This window comes from Ailuropoda melanoleuca, chromosome 2 (genome assembly GCF_002007445.2).
Source record: "Ailuropoda melanoleuca isolate Jingjing chromosome 2, ASM200744v2, whole genome shotgun sequence".
In the NCBI taxonomy this organism is placed as follows: Eukaryota; Metazoa; Chordata; class Mammalia; order Carnivora; family Ursidae; genus Ailuropoda; species Ailuropoda melanoleuca.
In genome coordinates, this window is record NC_048219.1 from 166,300,115 (window position 1) to 166,313,526 (window position 13,412).

General features: G+C 40.3%; 1 protein-coding gene across 1 annotated transcript in view; it reads left to right on the plus strand.

The window, feature by feature from the left end:
• Window positions 1–8,195, plus strand: part of CDK15 (cyclin dependent kinase 15) — a 74,599-nt gene extending 66,404 nt beyond the window's left edge. Inside the window, exons 13-14 of the mRNA XM_002919131.3 lie at window positions 5,939–6,081; window positions 8,110–8,195. Coding sequence (XP_002919177.1) covers window positions 5,939–6,048 — 110 coding nt within the window. The 3' untranslated portion in view covers window positions 6,049–6,081; window positions 8,110–8,195. The remainder of the gene's footprint in view (window positions 1–5,938; window positions 6,082–8,109) is intronic.
• The last annotated feature ends 5,217 nt before the right edge of the window (window positions 8,196–13,412 follow it).

Below are 13,412 nucleotides of genomic sequence, written 5' to 3' on the forward strand. Positions count from 1 at the left end.
ATCTCTGAGACTACAGACCCACTGCAGACTCAGACTTCTAATGTAGTGGGGGAATTCTGTTCCGGTTCATTCATTAAAGATTTACTGAGGATCATTAGTATGATACCGAGTAATACAAAAATGAATTAGTCAAATAGTCTGTCCTCAAAGAGCTTATAGTCCTTAAGGAAATGAGACAAGTATATAAACAGCCACAGTTCAAGTGTAAAGTGCTCTGGGCATTCAAAGAAGGTGAGATTAATTCCAGCTCTGGGGATCCATGATGGCTTTGTGGGTGGACCTTCAAAGATGCTGGTCTGGATGGTTGGGTAGGAAGGACATCCAGGGAGAGGAATGTCATCCTCCTCTTAATACCATCTAACATCATAGTGAGGTTGTCCCCTTTTTAATAACGGTGGCACCATCCTGACTCCTATTCCATCATGGTTTTTATTCCTTATTGTATGGCTTCTTGCAATAATTTAAACATTCTTTTTTTTTAAAGTAAACTCTACCCCCAACATAGGACTCAAACTCACAACCCCAACATCATGAGTCGCATGCTCCACAGACTAAGCCAGCCGTGTGCCCCAATTTAAACATTCTTTATCACATACTAGTGAAATTCAGTTTCATGCTTTGTATGCTAATGATTTCAAGTTTATTCTGTTCTCGCTTTTATTGTCTAGTCTACTCAAAATTTAGCCAGAATATTCTGTCATTCTAGAGGCCAAGTTTCAGGGGATGGGAGCGAAGGGAGATTCTGAGCCAGGACTCTCTTTTCTGCCTTTATGAGTTTGTAACCTAATTCAGACCACCCCCTCTAGCCTTTTAAATCCTCCGTTATTCAGTACTTAAGCAGTACAGTAAGAAACAAGAAGTTAGGATGTGTCTTCCAGAACACACTCACTCACCTTCCATGCTCAAAGACGTCCTCAAGGGATTCCAGTGCATTAGAGAAGATCTTGGAAAGAGTTAGAGGACAAAATTAGAGACCCTTTGAGTGGGAGAGGATCTCAGAGACTTGCTCTTCCATATCATTACAAAGATTGCATCCCTGAAACCCCGGGAAGAACAGTGGCTGTCATTTATTGGGCACCTATGTGCTTTATACAAGTTCTCATTCAATTGGTAGACTAGCTGGTGAGGCTGGAGTTATTACCCTCACATTACATATTAGAAAATTGGGACTAAGAGAGGCTAAGGAAATTGCTCAAAATCACACAGCTAGTAAGTGGGAGAGCCCAGGTTTGACTTCAAGTCAAACCCCTAAGCCCTACTCTTCCTACTACACACTGCTGCTTACTAAGGATCACGAGAACTCAGTAAGAAAACAAGGATTAGAACCAAGGTCTAGACACCCAGTCTGACCTTCTACTGTCTTATGCTCTATGTTTATTTTGAGCCTTCCCAAGAAAGATTCCACCTGTCCCAGGTAATGTGTTTAATATCTCACAATTAAGAAGGTTCAATTTTATGTTTATTTTTTAAAAAGATTTATTTACTTCTTTTAGAGAGAGAGTGTGTGCACTCACACAAACAGCGGGAGGGGAAGAGGGAGAGAATCTTCAAGCAGACTCCCCACTGAATGCAGAGCCCAGCTGGGGCTCTATCCCACGACCCATGAGATCGTGACCTGAGTGGAAACCAAGAGTCAGATGCTCAATTAAATGAGCCACCCAGGCATCCCCAGTTTGATGTTTAATAGAGATACCCCTGACCTCTTTCTTAATCCTCAATGTCATCTTGTCTTAGTTTCTGTTTCCTTTTTTTTTTTTTCTTTTCTTTCTTTTTTTTGTTTTTTGGGTTTGTTTTGTAATACAAAGTCGCCTTTGGGTTTTAAGACTTCTTAATCAATGGTGGTTCTTTTTTGGTTTTACTGTAACTCACTCAATTTTGTAAGGTAATTTCAGGAATCCAACAAAAAATTGCACAAAGGCATAAAATAGCAATTTACATTAAAAAAGCATACCAACCCATGGAATAAAAAGACAGCCTAGTGATTAAATAAATACAAATAACTGCTAAGTAGTTATCCGCCCCCCCACACACCCACCTAATGACTCCTAGTGTTAGTGAGATTGTGGTAAAATGATTTTCTGCTGATGGTGTTGTGAGTGGGAGCAACCTTTGCAAAGCCTTACGACATGCACATCAGGAGCCATAAAAATGGTCACAACCTTCAACCCTAAGCTTTGGTTTCTGGAAAGTCTTCAAAGAAACAATTGAACAGGAAAAAAAAAAAGAACCCTAGATGCATAAAAATGTTCATTGCAGTGTTGTCTATAATTGTATTTTTAAAATTACAAAACAAAAAGAAACAATCTAAATATTCACCACTAGAGAATTAATCGGATAATGTTGTTATATTGACTCAGCATCTAGTACTATGTAACCATTTAGAATAATTCGGAGTGTGAGGTATGGAAATATTTATGCTATTTTGATGTGAGCTAAAAGAAAGTAGGATACACAACTGCATATTATAATCTACCTGTGAAAATGTATTATGCATATCAACAAAACCGAAAGGTAGCATACAAAAATAAAAGTGCTCTTGCCATTTTGGGGCATTGTGGGTAACTTTTTTTCTTTTTTAACGTTTTCTTTGATGTTGATGTCATGTTGCTTTTATTGTTTCAAAGAATGAGGAAGGGCAAATGGTACAGGGAGTCCAGGCTCTGGACTGAGAGTTAAAGGACCTGAGTTTCCTTCTTTTTTTCCAACGTGACATGCCTTATTGGCCTTCATAACCTCAATCTCTCAGTCTACACAGTGAGTTAACATTAGTTTCCTTTACCCCAGATTGACAGAATGTTTATTTTATAAATCTTTTAACTCATTCAATGCAAGGGTTCACATAAATGTGGTCCTAGGAGAATGAGAGGTGGGAGGGAGAGGAAAAGATAAATAGGCACTAATTAATTTTAAAAGGAAAGATCATCTGCTTTAATCGGAAATGCATGTGTGCTGTGCCCCCAGTCAGAGTTTTAAGTGCACCCCATGTTAGTTAGCAACTTCAGCTTAAAGTAGTCCTGTGTGATCCTTTGGGCTTTGAAGATGCGAAGCCTATATACATACACAGGAGCTAAAATTACCCCGTAGTCAGGAGGCTGAGCACACTCTGAATAATTAAAGGCACAGAGCAACTCCAGCTGATGGATTGATGATGTGTAAGGGTAGTGCAAAAACCACGTGACAGGGACATTACAAGACATTTTGAAATGATGGTTTAATTTCCAAGCTTTGTTTTCAACTTGGCGCTTTCTCTTTCAGCCATTACAGACAAGTAAAAGAGATTTGATTATCTTGTTTCCCGTGAAAGGTTATTTAGCGCCTCAATCCCATTAAGTCACTTTCTGCACTCCAGTGCACCCAGCCTTCACCAGGTTATCAGCCCAGGAAGAGTAAATGGAGACACCAGGATCCGATTTCTAAAGGAAGGAAAGTTAAAGCAAAGTTTGAAAGGGGTGACAGCCAACCGCCAGGAGCTTAGGAACTCAATTAGACTGAAAGACAACTATCTCATTATCTCGTTCTGAAATGATCTAAATACCTAAGAATCTAAAAGTTTTAAATAAACTTGTCCTACTGACTGTCTAGATGACTGAATTTCCCTTCTCAAAAAATTTTAAACACCCACTTTCATATTTATTTATTCTAAGTGCGAAGCAGCTGTGATAATTATGCTGTCAGATTCAGTAAGCTAATGAGGAGTCAGTCGAATGGAAGGTTTTGCATCTGTGAGATAGTGCTGCAGGAGAACCACTCTGCCGCTTTTTTCCTTCTCTTTTTCTTTCTTTCTTCCTTTTTTTTTTTTCTTGTTTTTGTTTTCTTTTTCTATGAGTCGGAGGGAGAGTCGGGCAGTCCTGGGCCAAATTGGAATCCCTTTGATTAACTGGTTGCTTTCCTAACACTGTTCCACCAGAGAATTTCTCCCTCTTTCCCTCTCCCTTTCTCTCTCCCTCCCTCTCTCCCACTGTCTCTCTCTCCCTCCCTGTCTCTCCCTCACTCTTCCTCCCTCTCCCTCTCTTCTCTCCCTCTCCTTCTCTGTCTTTCCCTCTCTCTCTCCCGCCACCCCAATTCCCTTCTTTCTCTTTTCTTTCTTCCCCTTCTATCTTCTCTTTTTCTCTGCCTCCAATTCCTCCTCCCTCTTCCTCTCCCCTTCGTCCCCCCTGCCCCTGTTTTTACCCTTTCTCTTTCTCTCCCTCCCTCTATCTCTCTCTCCCTCCCTCCCTCCCTCCTCCCTGGCTTTTGAGGGACAAGGAGGCCTGAGGGAAATCTTTGTGCCACTGTCCCCAAGGCAAAAGGACACTTCTCCCTGAGGGAAATTCCCAAAGTGGGTTGGGTTTGAGTTGATTTGAGAGTAACCTGTGAAGTTTACACACTGTTTATTTTAGCTGTTTATTTATGTTATGACATGAGCTAGAAAAAAGTAGAATACAAAATTGTGTATTATAATGTACCTGTGAAAATGTATTATGCATACCAACAAAACTTGATGTCTCCCCTTTACAGCCTAGCAAGGGTGTAATTCCAAACCCAAGGACTCAAGGCTCCAGACTACTCATGTCATTCAAGGCCGATGTCTTGGCCAAGCAGGTCAGAGATGGCCCTGCAGGTTTATTTCTTCTCTTTGGGTGTGAGCGGCCTCCAGCAAACAGTATTATTAAGGCATCTTATGCTTTTGGTGTGCCAAAGCTAGGAGCTTCTCATTTTGTTAAATTGTGCGATATTTAGAGCAGTCCAGGTCTGTGCAGATTGTGAGCCTTGGAAAAGCAATGGCCAAATGAAAAGAGTCCTGAGTAGGTTTGTGGACATGCTTTGGTGACAATGTGGCTGTTGTCTCTTGCTGTTTTTCCCAGCTGGTATCTGTGCTGATGGCTTGGAACAAAGGCTACTGTTATTAAAAATATATTGTGTATCAAGAACAACCCAAGATGTTTTGAATATATTATCTCCTTTAAACTTATAGCAACCTTCCAGGAAGTTTTACTATCCCCATTTTGCCGATGAGCTCCTTAAAACGTTAACTTTGGGAGGACTTGACCTATAATTTAAGCGTAGTAAGCACCCAGGAAAAGCACATACTTAAACACAGGCATTTGTAAAAATGCAAACCGCCAGCATACTGAACAAACCCAATACATAAATCAGAGGGCAAAGGTAGTGTGTGTATATACATATATACATATATTTCCAAAAAAAAGTTTTTTTAATTTACCAAAATTGTACCATAGGGTCTATTTAAATAGATTGCCTAATGTAACTAATGCACCAGGATTGAAAATTTTCCAAAACACATCTAGCCCCAGCATGATGCTCATTGCCTGCCATCACTGGGACTAATGTCCAGACTCTGTGGCTTGATATTTACTCCCTTCACCACCTGGTTCCAACTCATTTTTCCAACTTCATCTACTAGTCTGTCTTGCTCCAACCATGCAAGAATACTTCGCAGTTTCCTCGTACACTTTCCTTCCCCCTTGCCTTTGCTCACACTGATCCCTCAGCCAGCAAGATCCTCCCTGGACTTTCTTGACTGTTGAGAGTATAGTCTTCCTTCATGGCTCATTGTCCGAGCTTTCCTGTGCTCCGTGGAAACGTGGGAGAGGGGCTGTCATAATTCTTTAGTTGTACCTCACATTCGGCTCTCGTTTGTTAGTGTGTGTGTCCCCAGTCCTATTCCTGATTTTGGGTCTTCAATACCTAGCATAACACTCTACCCAAGTGCTCATTTGGTAAATATGTATTGAATTGAATCAAATAGGAGGCACTTGACAAGTATTAGTAGATCCAATAAAGTGAGTTACCCATGAGTCAGTTAAATTATTGGTGGTAAGTCTGCCTCAGGTTGTGATGTCTCTTCAGGTAACAAATATTACAACAGACATAAAGAATACATCATGAAACATTCCAGGAAATAATATGTTGGTGCTTTTCCCTTTTCCTCCCACAGAGGAGTCTTTGTTCACAGTTTCGGGAGTGAGGCTAAAGCCAGAAATGTGTGACCTTTTGGTCTCTTACCGGCAAGGTCACCACCCAGCCCAGTTTAGCAAATGCTGGTGAAAAGAGGGAGCGACATCACCAACATCCTTTCAGGTAAAGGGTCCCAACGGTGAGTCTTCTTATGGACAGAATTGAAAATCCATCACCGCCAGGTGGAGAGGACATTGTTCATAGATTCAGAGAACATCTGTTCTGTGCCTGACTCTTCATTCCCACTCTGGGGACAGGTGGCCTAGCCTCTTTAGGTTGTAAAAGGAGGATGATACTGTGCATCACCCATCTCTCTCAGTCCCAGAGGAGTACTAAGACTCCTAAGACAAAACTTACAAGGCATTATAAAGCCTTTAACTGATACAAATGGAATAAAGTACCACACTGGCATGTTGCATTCCCTTAACTATGTAGCTCTCTCCATCAGCTGATAGGACAATTCAGAGGTCAAAACCCATCCCCGTTTGCTCAAGACTGAGGAGTGTCCTGGGATGTGGGACATTCAGTGCTAAAATTGGCACAGCCCTGGGTAAACCAGAATGTTTGGTCACCGTAGTGGTGCAAATGACTCCCTGGCCTGCCCCAGGACTGGTTCAGGGACTGGCCCCACTCAGGAGATGGTTTTTGATGCCTGTGAGAATCTAGTCATCACTGCTCCAGGCAGGCTACCCCTTCTGCATAGTTGGTTACAGGGAGTTCTCTTATTGGGGTGAGTTTGGAGAACAACAAGGACCTGATGGGGAGCCATTCACAATGTCTCAGACACAATTACCTGCCCCCTTGTAACACCAGTCGCATGGCAGAATTCAGCTCTTTGCCACTTTCTCTTGGACCTCTCTTTAGCTGTTGATATTTCAAGGCTTGTACATATCAGAGATATTTGCCTTCTGGATTTTCTAAGATCATTGTATTTAGAAATCTGGAAAGGTCAGGGAAGTTTAGAATTATAGCTGTTTTTCAGAGCATTTTATGCAACTCCCAGGTTTGTATTTTGATAATGCGCAATTGGAATTACAACAGGCAACACAATAATATGGTATTTCCCAAGCACCATATTTTCTAAAGCAGAGATTTTGCTGTGTAATTATGTCACTTTAAACCTGCTAATTATGAGAATAGGATGTGCCTTAGCTACATTCTATAAAGTAAGGATTCGCCCTTCATAAAATTATCAAAGACATTGATGGAAGTGGTCTCAGATTGTGGTGTTCCATTAGCATTACTATTACTTCTAGTATTTTTGTTATTTTATTTTGCTAAGCAATTAGAAGACAGGGAGATAACCCTGCCTCTCTGATCTTCAGTGACTTTCCACAGAGGATTATTACCTGTAGATATAAAATGGTCACCAGAGAAGGTCAAGTAAATGCAGCATGTCAAACTTGGCCCCTGTGCCAGCAACTGAGAAAGGGAGGAGGCAGATTTCACCTCTATTGGAGTAACCTCGTGATGTCCCTAGGCCCTTGGTATTAATGTAAGGAGATAAAACCGGCAGGAGAGGAACCACAATAGGGAAAATCTAGAGCAATTAAACTGTTTAATAAATGGCTTGGGATCAGCAAACTCTGGGTGTGCTGGAGTTAAACAGACTAAAGGTAATCACATGGACACTTGGGGCCTCTAAATCTTTTCCACTAAATTGAATTTATGTTAAAATATTCACTTTCCAAGAGATTCAAAATGTAAATTGGGATATTAGGATTTGTAACAGGCAGCAGTGCCTCAAAATTAAAACTCTTATAAGATCCTCAAAATGTCAGTTTCAGGAATGGAAAAAAAATGTATATTGATGTCTATAATGGAAAAATAGAGGGGAACTAAAATTTACTGGGTACATACCGTGTGCCAGGCACTTTACACATGTTATTTCAAAGCTTGGCATGTTTTGAACAATGGGGTATAGTATGGTACAAATGCAGTTTATATATCTGGAGATTGCTTTTTATTATTTTTTAAAGCTCTTTTGGTTATTATTACAGGGGTAAGACGTAGTCTCTGTTATAATTTATTATTACCTTTTCCATCTCTATATATAATTCCATCAATAACTTCGCACTAATGTTTAACAGGTTTTCCTTACTCGACTTGACACATATATTTTGATTTTGTTTATTCTTCATTTGCTTTCAGGGCTACATTACTGCTGTTTCAGCTTTAATTTGCTTTGCCTTACTGAGAAGCTTCAAATCTAGCTACACAATGGACCAGGGTTTTCATACCATCACCTGTGACCTGGAATATTGTAAATATGAGGTCCAAGGCAATGGGCATGATACTTGAAGAAAAAGAAATGAATGATTATTGCTCTTGTCATTTGCCTAGAATTTAACATTGATTGCCTCAAAAATTAGACAACAGACTGAAATTGTCTGAGAAGAGGATTTCTGAATTTCATCTGTTTTGTGACTTGAATGAGAGATCCCTGGGCCAGAAGGACTACAGGCCAGATGAGAGGCTAATGATTAAAAGAATCTGGAGACAGAGCTGGGGCTTACAGCGGCCTGTCCCTCCTGTGTTCACTTACAAGTTCCCCCAACAAAAGGACTTCTGTGGCAAGGAGAGGATTAGTTTAAAGGTCAGGAGAGTCTCAGGGAAGATGGTTTCTTGGATAAAGTTGTCAACAAAAGGACTTGCTTAAGAGTCTTTGTTAAGATTTCGTAGAGGGCGCTTCTTTCTTCATTAACTGGATTATCAAAACACACTACTACCCCAGTCCTTTAGAAGTTTGGATTGAACTCCTGGTTAGATTTAAATTTTTTGGCTCTCTCCTTCTACTGAATCCCAGTTATTGGTGATGATAGCAAAAGCGATGAGGAACCTAAGCTCTGATTTGATGGTGGAGATACTGAATAGACAGATGGGAACAAAGAGTTCCAAAGACGTAATTCGAGCCCTGCTGCACCATCAGACACGGATGCGTGTGCACACACACAACCCTCAAATAAAATGAGAGATTAGTCTCAGCCAACACATGCATCATTTGCCGCAATGACTCCTTCTCAAAGACGCCAGGGAAACTCAAATTACTTCACCGAGGGATCATCTACTCAGGAAATGTAGTAGCCTCTAGAAACCAGAGACTTCTATATATCCTTTAGAAGAACAAGGAAGAACTAATTAAGAAAGAATTAAGAAGTAACACCAATGTACCTGAAGTCTGAGACGGGAAGAGGAAAAATGCATACAAATAGCCCAAAGAAATCTACCTTAGTATTTGATTTAGGAAGGTATTTGACTAAACTTCTCCAAACACATCTGAAAGATGAAATTGTGTGGGCTGGATTATGGGGCAAATACATGTGCACAGTGAATGTGGCTTTCCAACCTAGAAAAAAGCTAGTTGTGGTATGGTATAAGGTACAGTCTTAAGCCCCATTCTACAAATATTAATACATATTTGTATTAATCATTTGAAAAAAATCAGAGAAGGTACACAATTTATTCATACAACTCACTGAATTAAGTAATTATTATTAATTTATTACCTCCATTTTACAAAAGAGAAAACTGAGACTCAAAGAAGTTACATAACTCATCTATGGTGGTATACCAGAGTTAAGGTACAAACCTCATGTCTGTCTCCAACGTGTACGATCTTTCCAAAAATCATATACCTATCAGATCTATAGACTACACAATTCTTGAAGATGCAGCTGATATTTAGCATTGGATCATGATTTGAAAGACTGAGACCTTGCTAAAAGCTAACACATAGGGGGACTTGGGTGCTCAGTTGGAGCTTGTCCCTCTTCCTTTGCCCTCCCCCCACCCTCATGCTCTCTCTCTCAAATAAATAAAATCTATTTACAAAATTTTAATTTTAATTTTTTAAAAAAGCTAATGTGTATGAACCACTAATATACCTATTAGAATGGCCAAGTTCCAGAACACCGACAACATGAAATGCTGACAGGAATGTGGAGCAATAGGAACTCTCGCTCACTGCTGGTGAGAAGAAAAAATGGTACAGCCACTTTGGAAGACAGTTTGTCAGTTTCTTTCAAAACTAAATATATTTTTACTGTATGATCCAGCCATCATGCTCCTTGGCATTTACACAAAGGAGTTGAAAAGATGTCCGCACAAAAACCTACACATAGGTATTTATTCATAATTGCCAAAACTTGGACATAAAACCATGATGTCTTCCAGTGACAGAGTAGATAAATAAACTGTGGTACATCCAGACAAAAGAATATTATTCAGCACAAAAAAAAAAGAGTTATCAAGCAATGAAGCTATGAAAAAGACATGAAGGAGGCTTAAATGAATATTACAAAGTGAAAAGAAACCAACTGAAAAGACTACATACTAGGGGTGCCTCGGTGGCTCAGTCAGTTAAGCATCTGCCTTAAGCTCAGGTTATGATCCCAGGGGCTGGAATGGAGCCCCCACATCGGGCTCCCTGCTCAGTGAGGAGTCTGTTTCTCCCTTTCCTTCTGTCCCTCTGACCACTTGTGCTCTCTCACTCTCAAATAAATAAAATCTTCAAAAAAAGAAAATAAAAGACAGCATACTATATGATTGCAATGATATGACATTCTAGAAAAGTCAAAACTATGAAAATAGTAAAAACATCACTGTTGAGAAGTCCAAGATGGCAGAGGAGTAGGAGACCTTCATTTCATCTGGTCCCAGGAATTCAACTAGATAGCTATCAAATCATTCTGAACACCTGCAAATGGAACCCTATGTCTGAGAAAAGAATGGCTGCAACTCTATGAACAGAAAAGTGACCACTTACTGCAAGGTAGGAGGTGCGGGGATGTGAATCTGAGGTGATATACGGGAAGATAGACCGTGGGGGGAGGGGCTACCGGCAAGTGATAGAGCAGCAGAGCACAAAATTGGAACTTTTCGAAGTCTGCTCCAGTGAGGGACATTGCTCAGGTGCAGTCTCAGGATCCTCGGGGTCACAGGAAGACTGGGGGCGCCTGAGTGCAGCAGAGCTCCAGGCATTGGAATGTGGAAGTCAGCTGCAAACAGCCCAGGAGTGGTCTCTCAGCTCGGGGTTGCCATAAACCACAAACCATGGCACAGTCGGGTAACTGCTTTCTGAGCAGGGGACCAGCAAGTGGCAGAACCAGCGAGACCCCCCCTTCCTCCCCCCGGGAAGAGCAGTGCAGGAGCATGCTGTAGGAGCTTGCAGGGTTTGGAGACCCAAAATGGGGTCACATACCTGAGACAGAAATGCTCGGTCACAGGCCAGGTGAGCACAGAGTGCAGCCGGAGACCAGGGAGACTGGAGTGATTGACTGCTTTTCTCTGAGGGTGCACTGAGGAGCAGGGCCCTGAGCTCTCGGCTCAGCCACCAGAGATTAGGAGGCCGCCATTTTCATTCTCATCCACTAAAGCTGCGCAGAAAGCCTTCAAGGAACAAAAGCTACGGAGAGCAAAGTGGGCAGATGACTTAGCCCGCCCCCACGCAAGGGCGGCGCAATCCCAACGGGCAAAGACACCTGAGAATCAGCGCAACAGCCCCCTTCCCCAGAAGATCAGCAAGAACATCCAGCCAAGACTGAGTTTACCGATCAATGGGAACTGCCAAACTCCAACGTTAGGGGAGCACTTAGAATTCATGGCTTTTCCCCATGATTCTTTAGTCTTTCAACTTTTAAAAAAATTTTTTTTTCTTTCCTTTTTCAACCACTTTCTTATTTTATCAACTTGTTTTAAATATTTTCATTTTTACAGTTACATTCTATCCCTTCACTGTATTTAATCTTATTTTTTTGTGTTAACCTTTTCTTTCTTTACCATTTTGAGATGTAGTTTCTTCTATCAAACTGACCAAAATACATTCAGGAGATAGTGTATTGCTCTGTTCTGTTCACCTGTCTGTTTATATCCCTTCCTTTTTTTTTGTTGCTGGCTTTTTTTTCTTGTTTATTTTTTCTTGCCTTTTAATTTCTATTTTTACAATTACATTCTATCCTTTCATTGTATTTAATTTTATTTTTGTACATATATGTTTTCCTTACAATTTGGGGATCTAGTTTTCTAAAAAACAGACCAAAATATACACAGAATCCAGTGCATTGCTCTATTCAGCTCCCCTGTCTGATTATATTTTTTCTCCTTTTTTTTTTTAAATTTTTTTCTCCCCAGTTTTGGGTCTCTTCAGATTTTTTTAGTGTATATTTTTCTGGGGTCGTTGTTGTATTCTCTCATTCATCTATTCTTCTCTGCAAAGAATGACAAGATGGAAAAACTCAACTCAAAAAAGAGAACAAGAGGCAGTACTGACTGCCAGGGACCTAATCAGTATGGACATAAGTAAGATGTTGGAACTAGAGTTCAGAATAATGATTATAAAGATACTAGCTGGGCTTACAAAAAGCATAGAAGACACTAGAGAATCTTCTTCTGGAGAAATGAACTAAAATCAATCGAGTTGAAATAAAAAAGCCTATTAATGAAATGCAATAAAAAATGGAGGCTCTAACTGCTAGGATAAATGAGGCAGAAGAGAGAATTAGTGATACAGAAGACCATATGATGAAGAATAAGGAAGCTAAGAAAAAGAGAGATAAACAACTACTGGATCATGAGGGGAGAATCTGAGAGACAAGTGATACCATAAAGTGAAACAATATTAGAATAATTGGGATCCCAGAAGAAGGGAGGGCAGAAGGTATATTGTAGCAAATTATAGTGGAGAACTTCCCTAATCTGAGGAAGGAAACAGGCATCAAATCCAGGAAGCAGAGAGAACCCCCCCTCAAAATCAATAAAAATAGGTCAACACCCCGACATATAATTGTGAAACTTACAAATCTCAGAGACAAAGAGAAAATCCTGACAGTAGCTCGGGACAAGAGATCTGTAACCTACAAGGGTAGAAACATTAGATTGGCAACAGACCTATCCACAGAGACCTGGCAGGTCAGAAAGGACTGGCATGATACATTCAGTGTGCTAAATGAGAAAACTGTGCAGCCAAGAATACTTTATCCAGCTAGGATGTCATTCAAAATAGGAGAGTTAAAAACTTCCAGGACAAATTGAAACTAAAAGAATTTGTGATCACCAAACCAGCCCCGCAAGAAATATTGAAAAGGATCCTTTGAGCAAAAAGAGAGCCCAAAAGTAACACAGACCAGAAAGTAACAGAGACAATATACAGAAACAGTCACTTTACAGGTAATACAATGGCACTAAATTCATATCTTTCAATAGTTACTCTGAATATAAATGGGCTAAATGCCCTAATCGAAAGACATAGTGTATCAGATTGGATAAAAAAGCAAGACCCATTGATAAGCTGTCTGCAAGAGACTAATTTTAGACCCAAAGACACCTCCAGATTGAAAGTGAGGGGGTGGAAAATCATTTATCATGGTAATGGACATCAAAAGAAAGCGGGGGTGGCAATCCTTATATCAGACAAATTAGATTTTAAACTTTTATTTTTTTTAAGATTTTTTTATTTA